The sequence below is a fragment of the Gopherus evgoodei genome, chromosome 3 (genome assembly GCF_007399415.2).
Source record: "Gopherus evgoodei ecotype Sinaloan lineage chromosome 3, rGopEvg1_v1.p, whole genome shotgun sequence".
Lineage (NCBI taxonomy): Eukaryota > Metazoa > Chordata > Testudines > Testudinidae > Gopherus > Gopherus evgoodei.
Window position 1 is genome coordinate 131,066,982 of NC_044324.1, and position 20,474 is coordinate 131,087,455.

Below are 20,474 nucleotides of genomic sequence, written 5' to 3' on the forward strand. Positions count from 1 at the left end.
AAGGAAGTGTGCTCTGTTGAGTACATTGTTAATGTATTAGTCTCTGTTAGCTCTGCTAAGGCTAGAAAGGACAAGATATATTACATACATCAACCTTCATCTAGTAACTGGCAGTTGCCAATAAATTTTTTTATTTTTTTGCAGTGTCTGTTTGCACATTCTCTCCGGAAATTTTCCATGAGGGACTGGGGAATTGAACAGAAATGGATGTCCATCCTCCTTCCCCTGTTGCTGCTTTATAATGGTATTTGTGTGTATATATAAAATGCCATTTTTGTAGGGTTCTCTTACAGTCAGCTTGGCCCCTTTAAAATATGTGACTGGTTATAAAAATTCAGCCATGTACTCATTGAATTTCTTTAAAAACGTACAAATAAATCCCTTCTTTTCAATAGGCCGGACGCCATGATAATCAGATGGGTTTCATTTCCTTTCGGTCTTTCAAATAAATGTTGTTCCTGATTGTTTAAAATTCTGAATCAGATAAATGTTGTATTATCTGTTTTAAAGGTGGTAGTATTATCCAGCTTCTGCATTTAACTGAGCATCTCTCTCAAGGCACTGAGATACCAGTGGCTCCTCAATTAAGCATGGAGGCTGCTTTTAGTCTCTAACTTGTAAACCAAGCCAAATTGCTAGAGAGATCCAAAATAGCATTTGGTCCTGTAATGAGGTGTACTGGCCCTTTTAAGAGGGGGCCCAGAGGACCCTGTTCCAAGGAATTTGAATGAACCAAGGCCCAGGAAGTGGCATGGTGGCAGAAGAGAGGAGACAGTCCCAGGGAATTAGAAGTTGTGTGGGAGGAAAGCACCAGGACACTGTTCCTTTAAGGTCCCAGACCTTGTAGTGTAGTGTGGGGCAGGGCTCTTCTCACTTCCAGGCAGTTAGGAGGAGCTCTTCACAGGAGGCCAGTGAATAGACTGCCTTCTCGCTCAGAACAGGGGAAAGATGTTGACAGGAGAAGGAAGCCAGAGCTGGAAAGCTAAAATCTAGGGAGAGACAGTTATGAGAAGCAACCTTGTGAAGAGCAGGCTATGGATGGCAGAAGAGCCAGAGAGAAGTATGAACCTTTGGATTGCAGTGATGGACTTTATTGATGCGACTGTTTGTGGGCATTAAACCAGCCACAGCTGGAGTCTGTGGGGAGTCTGTAAGTGGTCCTGATGAGAGAGAACAGAGGGGGCTTGCTGCAAAGGGAACTCAGGCCATGAGGGACTGCTCAGGCAGCAGCAGCTGTGTTACATGTCCCCAGAACTTTAACACTAGAACTACACTTAGATCTGACTTTAGGCAACCAGCAAGAAACAGTTTTGGAGTAGGTGCCCTCTAACTAAAGGGGCTAACAAAACACAACTCTACTGGAAATCTTGGAGAAAATCTTAATGTGATTGCTTAGCACAGGGAGGAATACGTGTTGGAGGTGCCTTGTATTTGTTATGAACTTTCAGATTCAGCCAACTTCAGTGCCACTTACTTGTTAAGATTTTGAAAAATCTGCTTGTTTTCTGAAGACCCTCTGGGTATTTTTCCCCCTTTGATTAATGGATAAAATTGAAAAAGAAAATAAAATTCTGTGATTTTTCTTCCATTCTGTTACAGATCCATTTTTCCCCCTCTCATTTTTGGTGAATAGTTGGTTTCCTGGAATGCTTGATGACCTCTTTCAGTCTGTGTTTCTGTGTGCATTGCTGCTGTTCTGGCTCTGTGTCTACCACGGGTTACGAGTGCAGGTAAGGAGAGGACAATTACTCAGTACTTGCTGCAGAGATACTAGTATTAATTCAGTTTTGCATTATATAGTTTTAATTTTTCTCCCTGATTTATGATTTATATTTACACTTTTTCCAAGCTGTTAACAAAATGAAATCATCCCTAATATGAAAGTGTTCACAAAACTCATTCTATACACAGTGTATTGTGACTTTTTATTCTGTCCCATATGCTAAACTCATTTCTTCCATTTTATTTCAGATCAGTTGTTTTATATATTCTAGCTCATTGTTTAATGGAGTCACAGAGTGACAAAGCCTGATGTTGTGTTGTACTGTTTGCATTATGACTTGAATATGTGATTTGTGGTTAGCCATTTGGGTGCTTTGTCTCTTGTGCTAGGGAAGAGACAGGGCTCTGTTATAGAGCAGTGTTTCTCCACTTCTTTGATACCAAAGATTGGCTTGCTGCCTTCCTTAAACTGTGTCAGGGAGATCTCTGGGACCGGCATAGAGAATGCTGTCGTGACTTTGAGGCTAAAATGATTAGCAGTGAAATACTGAGCTATTCTGGCACGGCCTTATTGGTGTGGTTCACACCTCTCAGCTCTTATTCTAGACTAGTTGCAGAGCAACACTGTGGTATTTTCCACTTGAATCATATTTGGAAAGCTATTTTTTTGCAACCATACATATTATAATCTTAAAAATAAAAAAGGAAGGAGAACTCAAATTCTGGAGCACAATTTTATGGAAAAAAATGGATTTTGCAGCTGCAGAATCAATGAAGTGCATCAGATCTTGTAATATCCTTACTTTGTTTTAACATGCATGTGATTATAACATAGTTTTTATACACTCTCTAGTGAGCTTTGGATCTTGCTAAATAAATTGCAGATGCTGCTTTTTTAAAAAACACTTTGGGAGTGAACCCGAAGTATAACTTGTAGCAAAGCGTCTTTAGGCAGGCCACTACTGAGAGTATCAATTCAGGAACAATTGCTTAGAGCAGGGCAGTTACAGCCCAGGGTTGAGGTTCCTTTGCTGCTGAGGGACACCAAACCAGTCAAACAGAGAGGACTTCGGTTTTACCCCACTGGCTAACCAGAAGTCATGCAAGCAATTCCTCAGACACTCCAGTTCCCAGTGTCACCACCGGTGCCACTCCTTATGGGGATGAATGGTTATGAAAACCAATATCCCAGTAAAAGAAAAAAGTTTCTCCTGATCCCAAAGGACCAAGCTCCAGACCTTGGTCAATATACCAGTCAGATCTTACCCAAAATCACGCTGTTGCCAATCCTTTAGAATCTAAAGGTTTATTCATAAAAAGAAAGAAATGTAGATGAAAGTTAAAATTGGTTAAATGGAATTAATTACATACAGTAATGGCAAAGTTCTTGGTTCAGGCTTGTAGCAGTGATGGAATAAATTGCTAGCTTAACTAAAGTCTCTGGAGCACATCCACAGCTTGGGTGGGTCATTCAGTCCATTGTTCAGAGCTTCAGTTTGTAGCAAAGTTCTTACCTCTGGAGGAAGCAGGATTGAAGACAAAATGGGGAAGATGCAGCTGCCTTTTATAGTCTCTTGCCATGTGGCTTGTGCTTCCTTTGTTCCAAAAACAAGCTGCCCAGCACATGGCCTGAAAGCCTTAGGGCTGGTCCACACTAGGGGGGGAAATCGATCTTAGATACGCAACTTCAGCTACGTGAATAACGTAGCTGAAGTCGAATATCTAAGATCGGATTACTCACCCGTCCACACCGCGCGGGATCGATGTTCGCGTCTCTCCGTGTCGATTCCGGAACTCCGTTGGGGTTGATGGAGTTCTGGAATCAATATAAGCGCGCTCGGGGATAGATATATCGCGTCTAGATTAGACGCGATATATCGATCCCCGAGCAATCGATTTTAACCCACCGATACGGCGGGTAGTCTGGACGTGGCCTTAGAGTCCTCTCTGTAGGCATATCCCAGCATGCCTTGCTGAGTCATAAGGTGTATCTTCCATTTCTCAATGGGTCAGTTGTATAGCTGATGGTCCTTAATGGGCCATCAAGCAGGCTAGGCAGTGCTCATGCCAAACTGTCTGGGGTGTCACCCAGAAGCACAGCAGAAATTTGAAATACAGATAGTATAGAGCCGGTAGTCGTAACTTTAAATACAAAAATGATACATGCATACAGATAGCATAATCATAACCACCAAATCATAACCTTTTCATAGACACCTTGACCTCCTTTGTACAAGATTTGGTGCCACTCTAGGATCTTGGTTGCAACAATGATCTATACTGTTACAGTTCATGTAAATAACATCACATGGCTGTTCCTATTTTAACGTGTTGAGAACTAACATTCTTTCTGAGGTGAATTCACATGTTCTTAACATGTCTCCTTGTTTCCCCAACAGGGAGAAAGGAAATGCTTAACGTTCTATTTTCCCAAATTCTTTATCGTTGGGCTTCTGTGGTTGGCCTGTGTTACATTAGGAATATGGCAAACGTAAGTAATTTCCCTTTGTACTAAGTTTTAATGAGAAAAAGCTGTTCAGGAAATAGAAGGTGGTTTACAATTAGTGATGTCTGTCTTCTGATGTTTTGATTGTGGTCCAGAAATTGAGCTACACCAGTTCTGTCAGATCTTCCCATTTTGTAAACTGAGACTAAATCTCTAATGGCTGCCCTAATAAAACACAGCCAGTGCGTAATGACTCCCTACAATACATTCTCCAGTATTTTGTTCAATTTAGAATAGGATTCTAAGTAGAATTTTTCCTCTTATCAGTCCCTCTGACAGTTGAATAATTTGTGTTGCTCTTTTCTGAATTCCTTCCCATTTGATAAACTAACAAAGATAGAAACATCCCGCTCCCAGACAACTACCCCACCATTTGGGTGATGTGGCTTTCTAAGGCACATTACTCACAATTGTGTCCCTCTTATATAATTTGGGGGGGCTGGGGGGACGGAAGTAAACGGTGGGGTGGTTAAGGTGGAAGGCTTGGCAGCTTCAAGAAAATGCTATTAAAATCAGAGACTGCCCTTCTGTCCTATAAGGGATACATACTTGATAATGAGTGAAGAGTCTGATCCTGCATTTTTTCATTGCTCCAATCAAACTCCAATAAATCTGTGAAACCCAAGTTTTGTAGGAAATTACTATGTTTTAAAGTAGCCAAAAATAAACACGGAAAATGAATAAAGAATAGCTGAAAACCCAGAATCCCCACATACATGACAAGTAAAATCAATGGGTCAGATCCTCAGCTGGTATAAATCCATGTGTCTCAATTTAAAATCAGTATAACTACCAGTTTACACCAGCTGAGGATCTGGCCCAGTATCCATAATCTCAGTAGAACAAGACTAAAATTCCAATAGTGTCTTTCGTCAATGCATGTTTCTGGTTTAACCTGACACCATTAGAACTGTGATTACTTCCTGATCTTTGATCTTTTCTAGTGTTAATGAACTACATGATCCAACATACCAGTTCAGGGTTGACACAGGTAATTTTCAGGTAAGTTTGAATCAAACTTTTTTGACACTTCCATATGGATTTTGTACATCTATTCAGGTAAGACTAGGGAAGAAGTGTGTGAAGAGGTCAGTCAGGTATTTAGTATTACATTATATTATATTCTTCAGACTGAAATGTAACTTTTTTTTTTTGCTGTAAAACTTTTAAAGAATGCCAAGTGCTGAAAGGAAGATCCGAAGACTAAAAATATATTGTTCAGATTTTTTGTTTGGCTAATGCAAATGTCTTTAAAATGGACTTGTGTGTTTATAGAAAGATGCTCCCTGCATTGCGTATTCTGTACTGGAGACATGGAATGTTTCCTTTTGGATGAAGAGGCGTGTGTCTGTAGGCCTACTGGACTATTAAGAAAGAAGACCATAGTGTGAAGAAGTGGCCTTTGCTAATGAAACACCCTCTCCACCCAATCCCAAAATTGACAAAACTACCACAGCCACTTTTGCTACAGACAAGGGAGTATCATGCTTCCTTCCTCCAGCCTAATTACCCTGAACAAATGGATCATGCTCTTGGAGATGGTTGTTTCTGTCTCTGGGATGGATTTGAAGGAAGAAAGAATAGGATAACTCTTGTTCAGTAAAATGATATATTTTTTTCTATTACAGGGAATGAAAATCTTCTTCCTTGTGGTGGCAACTGTATATATTTTGTACCTTTTGTTCCTGATAGTGAGGGCATGTTCAGAGCTTCGCAACATGCCTTATGTTGGTAAGCAGTACTTTCTTCATGTTTCCTTCAAATGGGTTTCCCCCCAGGATGGCTAGATATTTGGGGCAGGGGGTGTAAGCTCTCAAATGACTGACAATTGTTCTTAATCCTTCCAGATCTCAGGTTAAAATTCTTGACTGCATTGACCTTTGTAGTTCTTGTCATTAGGTAAGACTTCTTTAAAATACGTATTCTCTGCATTGTAATATTTATAGCTTTGTAAAACTTTCTTAAAGAAAAATTATTCTTGGCAATCAAATTATCAGTAAAATGGTGAACCTTTAGAGCAGGTTATCCATTCACAACTTTCTCTGGGTTCATTCTTAAAAATGCCACTGCATCCGAACTACACATTAAAATCTTGCACACTACTGGCACTCACCAAATAATAAATTCCATCACTCAGTTCCATAATCGATAGATCTTTGTGTTCTTATTTTTCAAAAATATTCCTACTGATATCCCAATAGAGCAGTGCTGTGGATCTTGGAGAGTGCATGACCTTCTGTTTATAAAATATAAAGAACCTTTTTTAAAAGCAAATGCACTGACTCAGCTAGGACTGTGATGCACTGTTGCTGTCCAGGCAGACTGTCTGAGACAGATTTCATAATTTGTTTCTCAGAACAGTAGAGCTCAACAAGCTTGTGAGATGGTCACAAGGCTTGCAAACTTTTTCTTTTGAAAGTCTGCCATTAAATTCTGTCTTTAGCCCAGGGAAGCCAATGGGGCACCAACAATGCCTGTTTTTAAGGGATGCAGGGAATTTAGTTAACCTAGACTCTGGGGCAAATGGCCTCTATAAGAGGGGAAGGAGAGAGGGGAAAAAACATTGATAACCCAAAATGAAGACATTCCACTCTGACTTGTTTAATGTCTTGAATCAATGAGGCCAAGATGAGATTGGTGAACTGGCAGCGAAGCTCTTGGGTAAGTAGAATGATGAGTGACTAAAAACCTGCTCTGTATGCCTGCATTTAAAAAACGCAATTGTGCTGATCATCTGGGAGAGCTGAGCACTCTGTAAATGCTCAAACTTCTGCTGTGATTTGTGGAGTCCAACACCTGACTCTCCATGACATGAAAATGGTTTCCCTTTTGGAAAAAATTTAGATTGACTTACATTGCTTTTTTATGGCAATCTTAAAACGTTGCTAAAGGGGAATGTGTATAAGAACCATAACCATATGGGATTGTTCTATTCAGCTAATGGGATTGATGAACGGTATTTGAAAGCAAAGGGCTATTACTCTAAACTTAAGTGGTTTATCTAGAATATTCTTCTCAAAGGGAAAACTGTTTCCATCTAGAACAGACTAAACAAATGTGGTTTACAGCATCAACAACTAAGAGGAGACTGAACCTGTTTTGGGACAGATTTGGCGTTAGACCTTGAAAAGAGATGGTATCCACTCTGATTAAATCTGAGGCAGCCAAGGGCTAAATATAGCTCACAGATTTCTATACTATTGCTTGTGGCTGCATTTATTTTCATCCTGGAGATGCAGCTCTCACCGGTGAGAAGACCTGGTATGCATTAGTCTGTGAGAGTCATCAGAACAAGATTGAGCATTTCATGTTTGTACTTACAATATCCATGAGGTACACCTCCATATTAAAGATGGGGGCAGCTGCAATCTACTTCACTCTTATGTAAATTAGGTAAAACCTTTGGGGTCCTGGCAAGCTGCCAGTGCAGCCCACATTGTGGTTGCCCCTGTAAATCAATTTTTTCTGAAACAGTATTGTGGTCGCTGCCTAAAACTGGGAGTGGTTTGCTAATCTGTCCTCTGGTGAGCACCTCTTGCTCTGTAACCTCTTTTCATGAGATATTTAGAGTGAACTGTCCACTACTGCCACCATCACATTGATCAGACTGTAGTTATGGACATGTATCTACCAGAGAGAAGTCCACCCTGTGGAGTTGTCTGCAAGGCAGCATTCACATGTGGAGTTTCATGTGCTGAACATAAGAATGACCATACTGCGTCAGACCAAAGGTCCACCTACCCCAGTATCCTGTCTTCTGACAGTAGCCAATGCCAGGTGCCCCAGAGGGAATGAACAGCTAATCATCAACTGATTCATTCCCAGCTTCTGGCAAACAGAAGCTAGAGACACCATCCCTGCCCATCCTGGCTAATAGCCATTGATAGACCTATCCTCAGTGAACTTACCTAGTTCTTTTTTGAACCCTGTAGAAGGGTGGGACCAGGGCTCAACCCTTCCTGAGGGTGGAGGGGAGCCACACCGGCTCACCACACTGTCGGCCCGGGTCCTGCCCTTTGCTTCCGGGCTGAGCGACAATGCCCAGTCACTTGGGGGCTCAGGCCCTCTGCCGCAGGGCTGAGCAACAACACACAGTTAGCTGGGAGCTCAAGCCCTCTGCTGCAAGGCTGAGCAACAATACACAGTCAATTAGGGTCCCAGCCCTAGGTTTGGGCGGGGCACCAAACGCAGTTGCAAAGCTCAGGACCTTTTGGATCAGGGCTGAGCAATCAGGCAGTCTAGAAGCCCAGGCCCTGGGGCAGGGCGGGGCAACAAGTGACTCAGGGCTCAGGCCCTTCAGGAGGGGCTGAGCAAACAACCAGTCTGAATGGCCTCCTCTGGCTAGAGGAAGGGGGAGTCTGCCACCCTTGGAAGGGTGGCAGGGGGAACGCAGGCCCTCCCACTCCACTGCGTTCCAGCCCGGGGCCCTAGTAGCAGCTGTCACCACTGACGGTCAGTAGGGATCCTGACCACAACACACTGACATAGGCTCAAGTGAATCTGCAGCCTGACTGGGGTCGGCTGCCCCCGGACTACTTCCAATCTCCCCCTCACTGGGTACCTGCCATCCGCCGGCGCCGTCCAGTGGGTCCCAGACCATGAGCTCCTCAGGATACCGGGCGTCGGGAACTCCAGGCCATTCCTCTGTGTACCGGGTGTGGGGTGGCTCAGGCAGCATCTCTAGGTGCCGGGCGTCGGGAAGCTCAGGCAGCTCCTCCGGGTACGGGGCAGGTCAGGCCAGTGCTCCTCTGGGTACCGAGCATGGGGCAGGTCAGGACAGCGCTCCTCCGGGTACCGGGCACGGGGCAGGCTGGGCCCAGCGGGAGCTCGGGCACCAGCGTCTGTCCTCTCCAGCAGCCTCCTTCCAACTGAGGGCCGGGCCTTTATACTTCCTGTCCCGCCCCTTGACTTTCGGAGGGCGGGGACAGGCGGGGTGACTCCGCCCACTGCTGCGCCTGTTCTGGCTTGTCCCTCTCAGGCGCGATGGACAGTGAGGCCTCCTCACTACAAACCCCGTTATAGTCTTGGCCTTCACAACATCCTCTGGCAAAGAGTTCCACAGGTTGACTGTGTGTTGTGTGAAGAAATACTTCCATTTGTTTGTTTTAAACCTGCTGCCTATTATTTTCATTTGGTGACCCGTACTTCTTGCATTATAAAGAGGAGCAAATAACACTTCCTTATTTACTTTCTTCACACTAGTCATGATTTTATAGACCTCTATCATATCCCTGCTTAGTCATCTCTTCTCCAAGCTGAAAAGTCCCAGTCTTATTAATCTCTCCTCAGACAAAAGCTGTTCCATACCTCTAATCATTTTTGTTGCCCTTTTCTGAACCTTTTCCAATTCCAAGATATCTTTTTGAGATGGAGTGACCACATCTGTTCACAGTATTCAAGATGTGGGTGTGCCATGGATTTATATAGAGGCAATATGGTATTTTCTGTCTTATCTATCCTTTTCTTAATGATTCCCAACATTCTGTTCACTTTTTTGACTGCCGCTGCATATTGATAGTTTTCAGAGAACTATCCACAATGAATCCAAGATAGCTTTCTGAGTGGTAACAGCTAAATTAGACCCCATCATTTTATATGTATAATTGGGATCCTGACAGAATGTGAAAATCAGAGGTTGGGGTGAGTTGCTAATGTTTTTTTCTAAACTAGGTTCTAATACACACCTTCCATCAATGTAGGGTCAAATCACTGCTGACTTTCATGGATTGTGCTTTATGGGAAACCCAGGAAAAAATAGGCTAAATTTTCCCATCCTTCAACTGACTGACTTCTAATTCAGAACGATTGTTTTTTGAAATTAAGAGTGTGAAATCAGTGTCTTTTAGAGTAAGCAGCTGTATAGATTTGTCACACTAGTCTAAGACAAGGTGCCATTTTTTCTTTTTAAACTGTTCTTACCCCTCTCCCATTACCCACCTCATCAAATGTTGTTACAGTTCAGTGGATATAGCCACAGTGTCTGTCTTGTCTCCCACAGCATTGTTATACTTTATCTACGCTTTGGAGCACGAGTTCTACAGGACAACTTTGTAGCTGAGCTGTCAACTCATTATCAGAATTATATCCTTCCATTGTGGCTTCCAGTCATTTAGGAATATTGGTAACTTATTTCAGTTAAGTGAATGTATGGAGACGATGACTCAGGAGTTGTGCCTTTCACCGCTAGAGCACCAGTTCAAATCCAACCCAGGTTGGTAGTGACTGCAAATTGTTATTTTCTGATGGTTATTCATGTTGACTGCCAAATTAATGTGTTGGTTTCAATCCAACTCTCTGAAGAGCTGTCCACGTCACAAAATCCACAGCCATAATTGGCACTCTTGAATGTGTATGAAGACAGGACAAGTTTTTCCCATATATATGTAGTAGGCTATCCCTTCAGAGCAGGGCCAAGTCAGTTGGAAGGACACTGTGGGGTAATTTACGTGGATGCTGCCTATGGTGACCATATTCTGTAGCTAGCAGATGTCTGCAAATTGGCATAGGTATTAAATTCACTTAAACAAAAGTGTCATGGGCTGCGTAATTGGAGGAGGCAGGAAGTAGTTCTGCAAACTGCCATCTTACATTTTCCAGTTCAGGGCTGAGTTTCCAGTACAGAAGGAAAATATTATTGCGGGATCATGGTACAACTGGAGAGTGTTCACGCATATCTTGCTACAGTTCAATCTTGTCTACACTGGCAGTTTTGGGGAAATCTCCCTTTGTTGTGGTACAGCTCCTCTGATGTGGTGACAGCTGGAGTATTATTAAATACTTATCACTAGCATGTTTACTACTGTGTTGTTTAGACCCATTCAGTGCAGGTCTAGATAACAGAGAGAGGGCATGTGGGGGCAAGGTTGGGTGGGGAAGGTGGAAGCAAAGCTAGTCTACTCTAGATATTCCCAAAACTGCTGGTTTAGAAACAGCATTTGCACAGTACTAATTTGATAGTCAAGCAGTTGGCTCCATCTCATTCATTATAAAGTACAGTTTTTTAGATACACTAAATTTTACAGATGGGGAAGCCAATTTGCCAGATGTTGCCAGCTGGTGTGTCTGTTGGAACCAGGATTAGACTTGTATTTCTGGATCCGCAATTCGAACACTAGAGTACAGTTCTCTGTAGATTCTGAAACTGGCTGTGGGACCAGAAGTGCCCAATACCCTCTAGAAAATGACTGCTGAACTTTTCTATAACTAGTGGAAACTAAAATAGAGAGCTTTAATGAGGTACCTTAAAAGCAAGGGGAATAGCCCCACCATGTTTTAGTGTTCTATCTGATTGCAGTCACTTCTCCCTTCCACCCAGTTAACTTAATCTAAGACAATGCCAAACTAAACATCAGTGTCCCAAAACTTTAACAGTGCACAGTTAACACTCTTCATACTTTGGAAGTGCTGGGCAAAAGTCATCAAGCTTTCCCAAAAATGTTGTTGCGGGGAGAATCCTACCTAATGTTTGGTTTATTCAAAATTAATATGTACTTAGCTGTATTGTGTAAAATCCTTGACTATTATTACCAGCAGAATTCTTATCATTCTATGGTTTACTCAACTTCTATCTCTACACTTTAGCCTTTGTGTATTCCCCATCAAAGAATGCATTGTATGGTAAGTGACTTACTGTAAAATTTGCCAGATTGCTGCTGAGATCTGGCATGCCAATAGAGCTCATCAAATCTTCACATGTTGGCTGTTTCATTAGCACTTTATTTTGTTCTGTGGATATAAGCGGCTTAAGGTGGCTTCAAATAGCCAGTAACAATAGAAATGTGTTGATCTAATCCATGAAAATTTTACATTTATTGTATGTGCCTCTTAATATTGTGTAGCTGTAGGATACTCAGTAATAAATATGGCTACTGGATGTCTTCTGCTTTAACCATTGAATGTAAGTATGCTGGGCAGCTAGCATGTACTACATGCATGGGGAGGGCCTTATTTATTGGGGCAGGGCAGTTTTTCACTAAACTGATTTTGGCACTAAGATGAATGGAGCTGCTTCAGGAATCCCATACTTCCATTATAGGAGATGCAACTAGCTAGCTAGCTGGCTGGCTAGGAACAAATATTTGCATCTGTACCTGGGTTAGAAGAATTAAAAAGCGTGCAGAAGGTATTGGATCTTGTGGCAAACCATTAGGGCCAGATTTCACTCTGTAACTCTGCTGACTTCAGTGGAGTTGTCACCTTACACCAGGGATATACTTAGCCCTAAGACTTCACAGGCCTATGCCGGGAAACCTGGAGAGGTGGTATTGTAGACAGCTAGTAGAAAGAGAGTGTGCATCCTTCCATTCCAGCATGAAGTTACAGCAGTACCTTCCTCCTCCCTATGTGAAAGTGAAAAATATATGCCCTAAGTTATAACACCTTAGATAGGCATTAATGACCAATTATTAGATTTCATTACTTTTGGAGCTTTAGTCATAAATAAGGGAAAGGGACTGAAATGTCACATAAAATCTGCCTATTCTTTTCAACCAGATTCTTTATTGACTAGTATGTTCTAAAATATCAGGTATAAGTAATGTGGACAGGTGAAATTATACCTGGGAAGAAATGATGCTAATACAATATAGAGACTACCCACCTCCTGGGGTTTTTAGACAACTTCAGCTGTTATGAATGCTGACAATCTGTGAGATGGGAGTTGAAGAGTTTAAATGACAGATGTCAATCCATTCCTTGCCAGGGTAAAACACCAGGCTGAATCCCAATTATAACTTCCTTGGAAACTACAAAGTCTCTCTCTTCAGTTCTGGATAAAAGTCTAATCTAAAAGTTTGAAGTCAGGAATGCAATTTTCTGGTTAAATGAAACCATATCTATATTTTCCAGAGTCACAGTTGAAAGACAATCCTGCCTTTTCTATGCTGAATGATTCAGATGATGATGTGATTTATGGGTAAGTAACACAATTGTGAAAAATCTGTTCGTGATTCAGGGGGTGTGGAGTTGCTGTATTTGATATAAAAAGTTTAAGGACCTAGTGGGTTATTCTTAGTGAAAATCCAAACATTCTGACTACAGAATGGAAGACAGCTGTAGCTTCAGTCTTCTATTTTGAGTCACTTTACTCCAAAATATAATTGTAATGAGGTTTCTTACTATCTTGGTTTCTTTTTTTCCTGTTGAAAAAGGGACTGTCATGACACTGATACGAAAAGATACATTCCCTACTTGTAGGTGTGAGGAAGTGGCAGGCTGCAGTAAGAGGGTGTATGTGGATAGCAGAGTTTGGGAAGAGAATACACTGGCAGAAGGGAGTAGATGGGAAACAAGTGCTGGAGTCTGGTTGGCAGGATGCAGGTTGCAGTAGGAGGGAATAGATTGAGAGCTGGGTCATACTTAAAATGGCCACTGCTGTAGGGCAGGACAATTGCTATTTTAGATACCCAGTATTCATTAAAAATATTAATAATCAAATCCAATGCAATTGCCTGAGTTCAGATTCTGAATTTGACAGTAGTATTAGTATTTACATAGCATCTAGAGGCCCAGACAGGGTCTCGTTGTGCTTGGTGCTGGACAAACACACAGTAAAAAACAGTTCCTACCCTTGAGGGCTTACAGACTTTGTATAAAAATAAAAATAAATAAATAAATACAGGAAAAACAAAAGCCACACAACAGGTAGGTGAAAGAGTGAGGACATGGTAACTTGTTTCACATAGATTAGTTATGTGCAGCTTGTAGTGATAGCTTTTTTGTCTTTGCTTTTGTGTGTGTTTAATTTTGATCAGTAGCAGCAGTCCCAGCTTGCCTCCTCATTAGCTGTTGTCTTTACTGTGACACCTATGGGACTGCTGACAAGTCTACACTTAGCATGTAAAGTAACACATTGCACACCCAGCTAGCACAGGTATAAGTAGCAGTGTAGATGGTGAGGTGTGGCTTATGCAAGTAGAATGCCGTACATGCCTGAACCCGTAGGGGGTATGTACCCTATACGGCTCTCTGCATGCCCAAGCAGTGCCTTCCACATCTACACTTCTATTTTTAGCAGTGTCCCACTGCCTCCCCGCATTACGTGCTGCAGTGACGAAGCCTGTCTTTCACTCTGGCATGTAGCTCCATGGGTTGTGCCTGTATTTTACATGCTGCTGCAAGTGTAGACAAGGCATAGAAGCAAACCTTGAGAGAGAATTTGGAGACTAGGATTATGTATTGCTCACATCTCTTAACTGAAATGCATTCTTTTGGATTAGTGAATCCTTGTGAATGATGATGTACTTGTATCAGTTGTGAATTGATGGCCCAAATTATTGTAGAACTGGTTTAGTATCTTTTCTCTGTTTACATGAAATTAAGTAGCTGGCCATTGTGTTCAGGATGTTTACAAATATCTATTTGTTAACAGGAGTGACTATGAAGAAATGCCACTTCAGAATGGTCAAGCCATTAGAGCCAAGTACAAGGAAGAATCAGACAGTGATTGAGTTCATGTGGAAGAGACTTGCTTATGAAAATGAAAGTGATCTTGAGGTTTTTCCTAGATGACCACTTCCTTGACTTTCTTATGAGTCTGCTTTCAACTGAACACTGTCTCCTTGGGAAGGACTTCCTATTTATTTCTGTTTACAGAGTTAAAACAAAACTGAAGGAAAAATGGAAATGCTTGAAAAGATTGTGGTGGAGGCTTCTAAGAAACCAAATTCGTTCTTTACACTAGGTTTAGAAAATGTCACATACAGGATTTCTGTGGAAAACAGACTGCTAAAACAATGAGGCTTTCAGAGTCTGGTTCCAGCTAAGTGTGTCACTGATTATATGCTGATTTAAAATTGCTTCCTTGCTGTCTGTTTTTAGAGGATTATGTACATCATCTTCACTCCTGATGCAGCTTGTGTTAGCTATTGTGTACAGTGTCCACTGGTGATGGTACCTCTCTTTCTTCTTCCCTTCCTCACCCTGCCCATCTGAGTTGGAGGTACGAAATGGCAGGTATTTCCATTGATTTCTGAGAAACCACAAGCTTTATTGCTTCTGCTTTGAAGGGGCAGCATTCACAGTTCAGTGGTCAGCTCTGTAATTGACTGGAGTTCATAAAATGGAAGTTTGCCAAATATCTACAGTTATGAATGTGAGACAGGTACAAATATTCCAGTTCTCTTAAGGCCAAAATTTATAATCAGCAGTGCAAAATAATTTGCAAGGGTTTCTCTTAGAATAATCAAAATAAGATAAAAATAAGTTAAAACGTCTGGTTTAAATATTTTAAACTGTTGCAAACCTTGGGAAATCCATCTGTGGTGAGGGCGGAGGAGGGAGAAAATTGTTACATTTCCTACAAAGGGTACAATATACAACTTAATATTTTTAACACATTCTTTTAATTGCTAGATCCTTTCCTAAATTAGGATTTTTCATGCAGTCTTCTCATAGCTGTTTAAAAAAAAAGTAGTTTATATTATAAGAACAATCACTTTTGATGCCATGTTGAACAAATGTACAAAAGTGTGTTCTTCAGCATGTTCTGTAGATAGCTCAACCTCTTCATCTTTAAACACACCTAAATAGCTATACTTAAAATGCCTGCTGCTTACAAGTATCTTTTTTTTACTGTTCCTTTTCAGGCTATGCTAGAACAGTGTGCTAAAGAACTTCAGAGTATTTACTGGAATATTGCTCATCATTATATTTAAATGTGTGTTTCAGTTTCCCTACCATAGTATAGCTTTGTTTTTAAAGGGAAGCTGTCAATTTCTATTAACTTTTTTAAAAGTTTAGTATTTTCAGGTATGCCACCTATCCCTGGAGTCTTTCTTTGGGTTTTTCTGTGGTTTCTCAATCACCATTTTCTTACTGTTTCATACAGCAACAGGGAAGATAAATACCCAAACTAACAAATGGGAAACTGACAGCATATAGAGAACAAACAGTGATTTTTGATCTATATGCAAAGACCTGTCTACACTAGGGAATTGAACTGGTTTAATCATAAAACGTCACTGTGTCCACAGTGAACATGCTGAATTGCATTGGGAACCACTGCGGGTTTGTCTTACATTCACATTAGAACTGTCCTAAACCACTTCATCTGCAATAACCTCTGGATATCTGTTTCACAGTTCAGGAGCAGTGCATTCTGGGAGACTTGACCAGGGTGCTATGGAAGGACTAGTTGAACTACTACAGCTATTCTGTATTCTCAATGGCATTTAAAATGGTTCTGGCAAAACTCGCGTTTAGTTCTGCTGAAAGGAAGTGGAATACAAAATATATTTAGCATGCTTATGTAAACCATTTTGTGGCTATGAAATTTAACAAACATACTAGGAAGTTGAAGTGATATCTAGCACAGTAAATGTCTTTCGTGTAGACCAAAGCCAAGAGAAGGCCAAACTACTGTCATGTGCACAAAGTAAAAAAAATAGAACAAACAGATTTCCTCTTGGCATGGTAGGTGTTACAAGTAACAAGATGTGGAAAAATTCTGAGAGGGTTAAGTTGTCTTTGTAAACTGCAGTAGTTGTTGCACCTTTAACAACTCTTTTAGCTAACTTAGCCTTTTTTTAATACACGGTTGTGTTTTTAGATGCTTTTTTAATCCAGTGGAAAAACGGACTGGCTTCTCTTTTTCTAAAACAAGAAAGCAAGAATAATCCAGGGCTTGCTTGTACTTGAGTTTGACTTTGTAAAGTCAAGCTCAGGATCCAATCACTGATATTCCCTGTACACCCAAAATTTCCATGGACTTTCATGAGAGTTGGGGGAGTAGGAGGTGGTGACACAAGGATCAGGCCTTTATGTTTATGCAGATTTTTACTTGTGCATTCAAAGCTTTTTGGCACTTTAATACTATTTTATTCCTATTATAAGTCATTTTTTGATTTGCTAAAATATTTTTCCGTGTAGGATATTTGAGTTTTACTAATGCTGCTTACTATAATCCAGGTTGCTTGTGATACAGTATATTAAGTCTGACTTAATTATTTTTTTTTTAATTCCATTAACTAAAGAAAACATTTTTCTTTTTAAATTCATCTTCAAGAAATCATGGTATTTAGAATTTGTGAAATTTTCCTAGGCTGTTTTTTGTCCCTTTATTATTCTTTGTTTTGTTATTACACTGCTTGTTAGAGGAACAAAAATAGGAATAGGATGGGGAAATGTGTACTTTAAAAAAGTTATTTATCTTGTTAATGAATTATTTTGTAGAAATCCTGCATTGAACTGCCTTCCCCCATACATAGAGCCCTGCACAGATACAAAATTTGTGTCCACATCCAAGCTGCAAAAATGATCTGTGGATATTCACACCCGCAGATATAAAGCGGATATCTGCAGATTTGCAGGGCTTTAGAAATAAAATTTGGATCCACATCCACCCTCGATCTGCAAAAAATTATCCACAGATGTAGATATCTGCAGATATAAAGCAGTATCTGCGGATTTGCTGGGCTCTACTCTTGCATACCGTATTTTATACTCAAAAAATGTTACGTTGTAACTTAGCAAGTTTGGCTAAAGCAGCACAGCATTAACTTCACTACCTACCCAGTAAATAGGCAGAAGCAATAAAGCTGTCTCCCTGGCAAGAGATCACATATTTCATGCTTTGTGGCAATGAATATTGAAAACTGCCCAAAGATACAATTTGGAACCAAAGATTACTCTGAGGAATTCTCCTGGAGCAACAAGATGGATTGTAAATATTTTGTGAGGAGTCTTATTCATGTGTCTCTACGCAGTGTGGTGTGCTATTATGACCCAAGAATCAAATGAAAGGTGTCTATGTAAGAAATTCACTTGGCTAGCTGTGTATATGACCAGCGGAAAAGTCAATAAGGGAAGTATATTTTGTAAAGCTGAATTTTTTTCTTCCCAAGAACCACGTTTAGGTCAAAGTGCATTGTGCTAGCCTGTTAAAACGCAACTAATAAAAACAAGTGGGGTGGATTCCTTCCTCCCTCCCCCTCATCTAATAATTCCAGATTAAATCTTTTGAAGAATGATGATTAAAACATAGGAAAATGAGTAGTGTATACAAAATAAATCCACAATGTGCTGGGTTATGGAAAAAATGAGATGCTTCTTCTTTTTTCAATACTGACGATTTTTTACTTATAAAAATATTTCTTATGCACTATATGGAAGCCAAATACCACTAGCCCTGTTGTTACCTGCTCAGTTTAGGGCACCCCATCTGTACCCTATGAAGGGCTCCAGGTGTGACCCAGTCAGTTTAGGCACCTCCACCCTTTCCCTTCCAAGGGCTCAGGGTGTAAGGCACCTATCCTTACCCACAGGGCTCAGGATGAAACCTAGTCAATTTAAGAGCCCTTTCCCTCGAGGTTAAGGGCTCTATGAGTCTGTGGAACTTTTTCCCAGGGAAAGAGCCTTACACAGTTGTGCTTTAAACATCTATTTATTAGCAACATGCACAGAATATATATACCAAGCAAATCTCTTATGCCCACCACTCCTACAAATTTCACGCGATGGCCAGTTAGGATTCATTCAGCTGGGGGGTCCCTGCAATGCCTCTGCATATCAGGGTTGTACAGATGGGTCAGAGTTCCAGCAGCTTGATGTTGAACTGTAGTCTGGAAATGGTTCCCAAAGAGCATTGTTTTTCATTTACAGTAGATAGGTAAAACTAGCTCCTTCCTTCAAATGTACTAAACCTATCACATTATCCCACCCTCCTCAGTAACAAAATTTGTAACCAATTATACAATGGCATCTATGTGTCCTCCTTGATGCCCATGTTCTTTACATTTTATCTTTCATACCCTAATTGCATTTTTCTCTATTTGTGCAGATCATCAGTGCTTATCTTACTATTTGTTGAGTCTCTTTCTAGATCCTCCCTAATTTCCCAGCATCTTTACAACTTGGTTTTAACCAAGTGGTTATAATGGTTAGGGACATTCCTGAGGTGGGGGTGCTTTAGCAGCAGCAGAACCTCTCTTTTTTTTCAAGTTTAGTGGTGAACACCCTGAGTTTCACCCAAGGCAGGTCAAGTATGTGGGAGTGTTTATCTGGTCTCAGGCCTATACTGGTGATTCAGGTATTGTTAGCTCCTGAACTCTCATGCACATTGTTGCTGTTGTATTGGCTTTAAGACATCATCAATGGTAAGGCTAGCTGGGAAACAAATATCCTGTTCTCTATGGCCAAGAAAGGGAAGCATAACCCAGAGGAATACATTAGGGTAGAGAAATCTTTGCTACCTTTGGTTAAGAATGAAAATCCAGTTTAACAGAGAGCATGAACTGCTTTGAGAAGAGTGTTTTGAAATGAAAGGATTCTTGACTGGATAGCTTTCTTGAATCTAAAAGGCAGTTATTGTAATAAGAATTATAAACCTGCTTATTCTCTTTTTGCCATATGTTCTGACTATGCCAGTAATTGCCATACACCACACACAATCCTCATGCTACTGTAAAACAATGTTTTTTAAAGTTTATAAGTATATGTAAAATGAAGCAACTGTGGTATACCAAAATGGTATAGAATGTGTAAGAAATATTCTGTTAATGAGAAGCTGTAAATATGGTGCTGCTTTGAGAAGGTATGCATGGTATGCATTAGTAGTGTGTTATAGGGAAACTTGTTAATCATCTATTTACACTGGAACTCTTTCTGGTATAGAATACAAAGCAAACCTGATCACTTACCTTCAGCAAAAATTGGGTGCTGATACATGGAAGACTTCATGTGCATTAAATATGTTAATAAATAGTTTTCATACTGTATCTTTACACCTATGTTTGGGTTTCATTTTCCTTCCATTAGGGATGATGATCTAGCACTATTTTTCTTTACAGGTATAAAAGACAGCCTTGTGTGCATATGTGCTAAACTGATACTGTCTTAACAGCAGAAAACTTTAAATATTTCTATTGTTATTAGTTAACAGTAGGGTACACCAGGAGAGATTCTTTTTTACTATCTAGTATTAGAGATGGTTGTTTATTAGTGCTGTTAGGAAAATAACCAGATACACATGCTAACCAGTGCTCACATGGGGTGTCCTATTGAGCTGTTTCATGTGATGTGGACCTGCTTTGACATTACTTTTGATTCCTAATTAAGTTTCTCACCATTAAGATTGCAACTAAACCTTTACAAACATGAGCTGTAACAAGGTCCTCTAAGGAAGCAGAGGTAAAAACTGGGGTGGGGCTAGCTTTTGTCTATCTCAATGTTAACTCTAGAAGCTAATGGCATGTATTTCAAGATGCTTTTTTTTAGAAATACTCACCTTTAATGCAAGATATAGTGTATC

At 40.6% G+C, this 20,474-nt stretch overlaps 1 protein-coding gene across 3 annotated transcripts in view; it reads left to right on the forward strand.

Moving 5' to 3' along the window:
• The window catches only part of TMEM181 (transmembrane protein 181), a 68,157-nt gene extending 48,216 nt beyond the window's left edge, over positions 1 to 19,941 (forward strand). For all 3 annotated transcript variants that reach the window (XM_030556659.1, XM_030556660.1, XM_030556661.1), the window contains exons 8-17: positions 145 to 244; positions 1,600 to 1,730; positions 4,122 to 4,213; positions 5,173 to 5,230; positions 5,857 to 5,959; positions 6,076 to 6,127; positions 10,227 to 10,309; positions 11,756 to 11,845; positions 13,076 to 13,142; positions 14,598 to 19,941. In XM_030556659.1, the coding sequence (XP_030412519.1) occupies positions 145 to 244; positions 1,600 to 1,730; positions 4,122 to 4,213; positions 5,173 to 5,230; positions 5,857 to 5,959; positions 6,076 to 6,127; positions 10,227 to 10,309; positions 11,756 to 11,845; positions 13,076 to 13,142; positions 14,598 to 14,676 (855 nt within the window). In that variant the 3' untranslated portion in view covers positions 14,677 to 19,941. The remainder of the gene's footprint in view (positions 1 to 144; positions 245 to 1,599; positions 1,731 to 4,121; positions 4,214 to 5,172; positions 5,231 to 5,856; positions 5,960 to 6,075; positions 6,128 to 10,226; positions 10,310 to 11,755; positions 11,846 to 13,075; positions 13,143 to 14,597) is intronic.
• The last annotated feature ends 533 nt before the right edge of the window (positions 19,942 to 20,474 follow it).